Below are 7436 nucleotides of genomic sequence, written 5' to 3'. Positions count from 1 at the left end.
TTACTGATTAAATATATATTAATTTTAATTAAAAACAATTTTATCAAAAAAAAAATTTAAATGTAATTATTTTTTTTGTAAATGTAAGTATTTTTTTTTGTTATATTTTTTTAATTTTATAGATCTAAATCATTTTTTGTTCAGAAAATGTTTAGGGACTTAATCGTTTAGAATATGAATGTTCATTGGGTTTTTTTCGGACTTTTTTCATTATTTGACCACATTAACTAGTTGTACAGATCATAAGAATGTATTCAACAGGTTTTAGAAAAATCCAAAGAGTTATTTAACATATTTTGGATTGTCCAAGAATTTATTTGTTCTAAAAAATTGTTCAATGAGTTATATAACATGTTTTAAATTGTCCAATGAGTTATTTAATATGTTTTGGAATGTCCAAAGACTTATTTGTTCCAAAAAATTATCCAAAAACTTAATCAATACAAACACTAAAGTCCATTACGTTTTTTTAGATTTTTTTCCTAATTAAAAAGGAAAAGCGATATTTTAAATTTAAATGGAAAAAAATGAAAAATAGTAGAGAGAGAGAAAAAAGTTGGGTGACCTATTTAAATCATGCTTCCTGTAAACAACGTGAAACAGATCTCTCTCTCTCTCTCTCTCTCAGAAGCCTTATATTCCCCTTCTCCGGTGACCTCCCTCCGATCAAACTCAAAAGATCGTGCCTCAGGCCTTCCATCCAACAAAAAATTCAACCAATATTACTATTCAAATCATAAAATATTTTCATTCATATAAATTACTCATTATTTGAAATTTGTTCCCCAACAAACCAGATCAATGGACGGTATATGTTTGAAACCGGGGTTTATCGGGATCACCACCACTCCGATCACCGCCGCCGGTGATATTCGTAAAAACCCATCTCAAATTACCACCGCCATCAGCCGTACGACCGCAAGTGCGATTTCATCGGAGAAACCGTCAGTATCAGGTTCTCCTTCTCCTCGAACAACATCCCCATGGGGTTTTTCTCTAAAGTTCCCTCTCACTTCTTTGTTCGTCGGTAATCGGAACCGCTACGATGCGTTGGCCGTCGACGACGCCGTTTCGGTTGATAGAAAAGAAGAAACCAAGGAAGAAATTGAATCTGACGGGAAAAACGAGAATTGGGTGTTGAAAATTCTTCATGTCAGATCTATGTGGAATGAAACGAAAGACAGTAGGATCAAAGAGGAAGATCAACAAGGTGAAAATCTTTCGGTGGATCATGAATTCAATCACCAAGACGAGGTTTCTTTGGATGAAGAAGAGTGTGATGCGTGTAGGGTTGATGATGACGATGACGACAAAATTGAATTCGATAAAAATTCCTTTTCAAAACTGCTTAGGAGGGTTTCTCTGGCTGAAGCAAGGCTGTATTGTCAAATGTCTTATTTGGGGAGCTTAGCCTACTCCATACCTAAAATTAAGGTACCCGTATTTAACATCTTCATTACTTTTTGATTTTGTTTTAGTATACAAGCATATGCATACCATCTGTTTGTTGTTTGGGTTTGATTCGACTAATTCCAACGATACTTTAGAAAGTATTATTATTGCACTTCAAAACCAGGGATGTTCCCCCTTTTTGAGGATCTTGTGAAGATGTTAAAGATCTAGGCTTTTTTTATATATTTCTGAACTGAATTTTGGTAATTGTTTTCACATTTGGGACCTTTAGATGCAACAGATGATTGTTTTTAAAGATTTCTTGCAATGTAGTTTGGTATTTGGATTCATAAGGGTACTCTAGAGTTGAATTTCAATCATCCAGCATTAATTGCACATGATCTGCTTCATATTTTTATGATATATGCGTTAGAAAAACAGGATGATGTTGATTTGTTTCATCTTTTTCTTTGTGCAGGCTGGGAATCTCCTGAAACATTATAAGCTCCGTTTTGTTACTTCTTCTCTTGAAAAGAAAGCCCAACTGGCTGCAAAAGCTGGGGTTCAAGAAGGAGAAGACGACACTAAAACGAAAAAAGATCAGACCTTGAAAGCTGAGGATGAAATAGTCTCATTAGATGGTGTTCAAGAAGATGAACAAATAAAAGAAACCATTGAGATTGAAGGGGAGAAGCGTGGTGGTAATCTGATAAGTGCTTCTACAGCTTATCATATTGCTGCATCTGCTGCTTCCTATTTGCATTCACAAACAATGAACATTATTCCTTTCCAGTCTTCAGAAAACAATAAGGGTGACGATCGTATTAGTATGACCACTGACTCGGTGACAGCTGTGGTTGCTGCTAAGGAAGAAGTGAAGCAGGCCGTTGCGGATGATCTCAACTCGATGCATTCATCGCCTTGTGATTGGTTCATATGTGATGATGATGAAAGTAGCACCAGATACTTTGTGATTCAGGTACATTTTTTGTGTTTTCTTGATTTACAAATGATGGGTCAGTTGACAGATTGATGAACATATATGGTGGTTATTGCAGGGCTCTGAATCACTTGCATCATGGCAAGCAAATCTGCTTTTTGAGCCTATTCAATTTGAGGTATGACTTTCTTGAAAATGTGTCATATCTTGTTGAGATAAGTTTGAACCATTTCTTGACATTATTACTGTGATTTCAGGGACTTGATGTAATTGTGCATAGGGGTATATATGAGGCTGCAAAGGGGATTTATGAGCAGATGCTGCCTGAAGTTCATGCACACCTTCAAAGCCACGGAGATTGTGCGAAGTTCCGTTTCACCGGGCATTCTCTTGGCGGAAGCTTATCTTTGCTTGTAAATCTCATGTTGCTGATAAGGGGTCAAGTCCCTCGTTCTTCGTTACTTCCTGTTATAACGTTTGGAGCACCCTCGGTTATGTGTGGAGGCGACCGTTTGCTTCATAAGCTTGGATTGCCAAGGAGTCATCTTCAGGCAATCACAATGCATCGTGACATTGTTCCCCGAGCTTTTTCTTGCAAATATCCAAGTCGTGTAGCCGAGCTTCTCAAGGCAGTAAATGGGAAATTTCGGAATCATCCATGTCTTGATAATCAGGTAGAAAAAGGTTTGCATTTTAATTGTACTCTAAGGTGCATCTCTTGATTCCAACAGTATATTAAACATGTGTGTGTGTGTTTTGTGGCAGAATCTACTGTATGCTCCAATGGGGGAGTTCTTGATTCTGCAACCAGATGCAAAACTTTCTCCAAGCCATGATCTTCTTCCTTCAGGCAGTGGTCTGTATATATTAAGCTCTCCGGTATCAGATGTGATGGAGGCAGAGAAGCAAATGAGAGCTGCACAGTCTGTGTTCTTAAATACACCTCACCCGTTAGAGATTCTGAGTGACCGGTCTGCTTATGGTTCAGAGGGAGCAATTCAGAGAGACCATGACATGGAATCATATTTGGTATCGGTTCAGAGTGTGATCCGTCAAGAGCTTAACCGTGTAAGAAAAACAAGACGGGAACAACGACGACGTGCTTGGTGGCCCCTGGTGGTACGACATGACGAGAATGAGAGGAGTCATCAGTTGACAGGAGTGTTGCAGACGGGAAGCGAGTCATTGAAAAGGTTCACTCGGCTCGTGGCATCGGAACATATGAATTTGCTAGTAATACTGTTGCTCCCCGCTAGATTGTTGGTGGTGGAAGCATGTAATGTGATGAGGCTTGGATGAAGTCCTTCTCCTCCATTTTATCAAGTAAAACATTCATTTATTGTTTAATATTGGTTGGTTCCCCCTGGGAATTATTGTAATATAAAGATGCATGGTAAATATAGCTAAAGATACTCGGGCCTGACGAGCTTAATGGAACTTACAGTGTATTCGATCTAACCATACATGACTATGTGGTGGTAAGCTTTAGGACGAAGCTTTATGTAGAAAGTCTTAAATCTTTTTCAAACCTACTTTTTTATCTATGAAAAGTCTTTTTCAAACAAAAACCTTACCAGTATATATAGACAGATTAATTCACATAAACATTTTTATCTTTAGCTATACAGAAATTAATGGAGAAAATTGAATTTATTTGTATTATGTTGCTTTTTCTTTCTTTAGGAGGTCAAGATATGGGGTGGTTTTGCTTATACGGAAGTAATGGTGGTACAAGGACTTGTTGTGTGTTGAATCAAGTAATATAAGAAAGAGACTAGTTGAGTTGGCGTTTGATGAAGGGGACAAAATAGAGGTCATGGTCATGGTTCTTGATTCATTCCAACAAGTTAGCCACCTCCTTATTTAGCTCATATGGTCGGCTAAAAATTGACCCACTTGCCTTGTGTTGTAGAGTCAGCTTTAGATATGCACCAGCACCACCTTTCTTTTCTCACAAGTGGTTAGATCTTTGCCAACCTAAAGAAAGAGAACACAACCTTTCTTTTCCCACAAGTGGTTAGATATTTGCCATTGCCAACATAAAGAAAAAGATATCAACTTGGTCCATTTAGGCCCATATTTTTTAAGTATTATATCCGACCCTCATCAGATACTCACAAAAAAATGGCCATCCGGATAAACCTCCTTCCTTCCATCCATGTGTTTCTTCATCTCAATAGTTAATCGTCTTGATATCGTTGCTTTAGAAGAAGAAAAAAAAAACAATATTTATCATATGCCTGCCTTGGAGATATATTGATTCATTCACAGCCTCGATGCCTAACCATTTTGATTTCATCATCATGAAAACTATCTTTTTCCGCAAATATACAACCACCGGTATATTAAGGACGCTTCACACCTAGCAGAAGTTGTAATGCAACCATTGCAAACGATTTAAAACACCATTAAACCTTCCTTTTATAACCATCAATATAGGGTGTCCAACACATTGCCTGTTATACAATTGGCATCACTTCCCACAGCAGCAGGAAGGAGCCCAATGCTAGGAAAATGGTAGTAGATTATTTGTCATTGTCAACATAAGAACCATGGGATGAGATGGGTCTAGAGATCAATTTTCCCTGCTAAATACCATGAATGCATTGCAAGACTACCAAAAGACATAATGTTAGCTAGAGATGATAACCCATGAATCATCCCAAACTTCTTGTTCATTGCTGCTAGCTTTGGGTTCACCTTGGCAACCTCTTGGTTCTTTGTCCACCCAACTTCTTCTCCAATGTTCGACTCCCTCTCCACCTTGTGCCTTTGCTTCATCATCTATAACCACAAATTCATCAACATTAGAAGCCACAATTAACCTATGTTCAAGAAAGCCCATTATCCTAACAATCTGAATTTGATAAATCTTGTTCATTGTACATATCCCACAGTGATGAACTGATTCTTTTGCCAAAATCAAACATACAAGGCAGATTTCCTCAAGAGACTGTGTTCCAATTTCCAAATGCAATTATCACATTAAACTGCAAATACGTAATCACATTTGGATTCCAAGCATCAAGGAACTAAAGAAATAAAGAACCATCAGACGATAGCGGTCAATGGCTTAACTTGTCCCCACTATCCTATTTCTTGCTTAGAAAGAATGTAGAAATTAGGGCTATATGCAACTTCACGAGGGTCTTTAAGAGTAAAAAACACAAAGATAACTTGAATTTGGAATGCAAATGGCTTTAGCTAGAGCATAATATACAGAGATGATGCTACTGATATCACGTATACTCATGGAAAACTGGCAATGGTAGTTAAGAGTTGGTTACCTCAATGGTCATGGGAGTAAAGACGAAAAGATTGGTGAGATTGAAGGCGAAAGCAGAGAGCAAAAATCCAAGCTGATACTTTTCAGCAGTTGATGAAGACTTCCATGGATGTGTATACCCAAAACACCCTACCGACACCGCACAGCATATCCCAACCATCATAAAGTAGGCCGGAAACATCTTGCTTTGCAGATTCCCAAACTGATGCCTCGGCAGATTCCTATCAAAATTGAACCCTGATCCATTAATTTCAAAAACTAAAAAGAACACCAACTAGGGCACACGCTTCTGTTAAAATTTCGAAACACAAAATGAACATGGAAATCAAATTTGGGGAGTCTGATCACTAGAACAATGAAGTTTTGAAAACCGATATAGTATGAGTTCGAATATGAATATGAATATGAATATGAAGGCGTTTTTTACTTGAACATGATGATGCCGCCGATGAAGGTGACCCAAAGCGCTGCACCCCAAGCAGTGGAGAAACATAGGAGGTGTGCAAGTTTGACGAAAGTTGTGATCTTTGCTGATTTTGATCCGAAGGTTTCCGGCGAAAAAATGACTCCGATTGCCAAGAAGGCAACGGCGGTGAGAAATCGTGTCATCCAAGCCATGATCTTAGTCTGTGAAACGGATTGAATTTGGAAGATTTCGAAATCTAAAGGGAACAGGAGGAGACGAAGAAGATTGAATTGATCGTAAACCTTACCTAACACAGACTTGGGGGAATTGGGGTCGGACCTTACCTGCCTGTGAGCATTTGCAAAGATACCCTTACAGTTTGTCAGTTTTATATGATCTTCCCCTATACTTTATTCTGTTTAACTCTTTCAATCCATGTCTTTATTTTGTAACACAATATAAAATATCAAGACACCAAAACGTTTGTTTTGTTTTGTTTTATTTCTTTTCTAGGAAGGGATTTGAAGTTGAAACGAATAACAAAGTTGGTTACTCAAATTGTAATGGTTGGAATCGCAGATACTAAAGTGATAATATAGACCTGATTGGGGGGCATTTATATAAATTTGGTCTAAATTGGAGTACAAAGAACCTTCTACTTCTACTTCTAATAGGATTATAAATGGAAAATTGAACGAGAATTTTCCAGAAGACATCAACGAATTCTAATTTGGCTCTATATATCTTTATTTTAATAAAAACAATTGATTCATGTATTTGAGGTGTGTCATGTCCTGCATATCAAATGCATCCTTGTTATAAGTGGAGTTTCATTTATTTTCATGTGTGCGAAGAGTGAAGTCGTTCATAATTTGGATTTTTGAAATGGTTTAATTTCTTAATTTAAGTTATCATAGAAAATATGGTATATGGTTGTAGGGTTGAGAAATGGTTGATGGTGACATTTCTAAAATATCTTGAAATAGAAATATGATAGTGTTTTTTGAATTAGTTATTTATACATTTCCCCCATATCTATACTATATTATAAAGCATTTGACTAAAACTCTTAAAAACTCTTAAACTCTTAAAACTCTTAAACCCGTTCATCCTTATCCGATTTCATCCCATAACTGAATTCGTGTAACTAACTGCAAACAAACACAATCAAATTCAGGATAAACATCTCATTTTAAATATAAAAAATCTAAAATATAATTAGGATAATCATTGAGTTATAACAAAATACTTAATTATTATATTTATAAAATGTTATATTATTACACCAAAAATAAATTATTTTATTATTAAAATAATTTAAATTAAAAAAAAATAATCTATACTATATTATAAAGCATTTGACAAAAACTCTTAAAAACTACTTTTTATACGTAAAGTACTGTTTATTAATG

The 7436-nt window shown here is 36.4% G+C and overlaps 2 protein-coding genes across 2 annotated transcripts; one reads left to right on the top strand and one right to left on the bottom strand.

Annotated features, from left to right (window-relative positions):
* The first annotated feature begins 679 nt into the window (after positions 1 to 679).
* Positions 680 to 3769, top strand: LOC112508004. Its single transcript, XM_025112781.1, has 5 exons — positions 680 to 1434; positions 1871 to 2371; positions 2451 to 2510; positions 2590 to 3006; positions 3098 to 3769. The coding sequence occupies exons 1-5, from the start codon at positions 802 to 804 to the stop codon at positions 3629 to 3631; spliced, it is 2145 nt and encodes a 714-aa protein (XP_024968549.1). The 5' UTR covers positions 680 to 801; the 3' UTR covers positions 3632 to 3769.
* Positions 3770 to 4728: 959 nt separating this feature from the next.
* LOC112506855 (transmembrane protein 205) lies at positions 4729 to 6332 on the bottom strand. Its single transcript, XM_025111155.1, has 3 exons — positions 6046 to 6332; positions 5620 to 5839; positions 4729 to 5116 (listed from the first exon to the last, which is right to left on the bottom strand). Exons 1-3 carry the CDS (start codon positions 6234 to 6236, stop codon positions 4901 to 4903), a joined length of 627 nt encoding a protein of 208 aa, XP_024966923.1. The 5' UTR covers positions 6237 to 6332; the 3' UTR covers positions 4729 to 4900.
* Between the last annotated feature and the right edge of the window lie 1104 nt (positions 6333 to 7436).

This window comes from Cynara cardunculus (genome assembly GCF_001531365.2).
Source record: "Cynara cardunculus var. scolymus isolate 2C chromosome LG 2, CcrdV1, whole genome shotgun sequence".
In the NCBI taxonomy this organism is placed as follows: Eukaryota; Viridiplantae; Streptophyta; class Magnoliopsida; order Asterales; family Asteraceae; genus Cynara; species Cynara cardunculus.
Note: the sequence above shows the minus strand (reverse complement) of the source record. Positions and strands in the feature narration are given on the sequence as shown.

Bases quoted from the DNA above. Each gene is read 5' to 3' on its own strand.
- LOC112508004 (XM_025112781.1), top strand. From the start codon at position 802: ATGGACGGTATATGTTTGAAACCGGGGTTTATCGGGATCACCACCACT. The intron at 1,435-1,870 runs GTACCCGTATTT...TTCTTTGTGCAG, and splicing joins ACTCCATACCTAAAATTAAG to GCTGGGAATCTCCTGAAACA. The intron at 2,511-2,589 runs GTATGACTTTCT...CTGTGATTTCAG, and splicing joins TTGAGCCTATTCAATTTGAG to GGACTTGATGTAATTGTGCA.
- LOC112506855 (XM_025111155.1), bottom strand. From the start codon at position 6,236: ATGGCTTGGATGACACGATTTCTCACCGCCGTTGCCTTCTTGGCAATC. The intron at 5,840-6,045 runs GTAAAAAACGCC...CAATTTTGATAG, and splicing joins GGCGGCATCATCATGTTCAA to GAATCTGCCGAGGCATCAGT. The intron at 5,117-5,619 runs GTAACCAACTCT...TTGTGGTTATAG, and splicing joins TTACTCCCATGACCATTGAG to ATGATGAAGCAAAGGCACAA.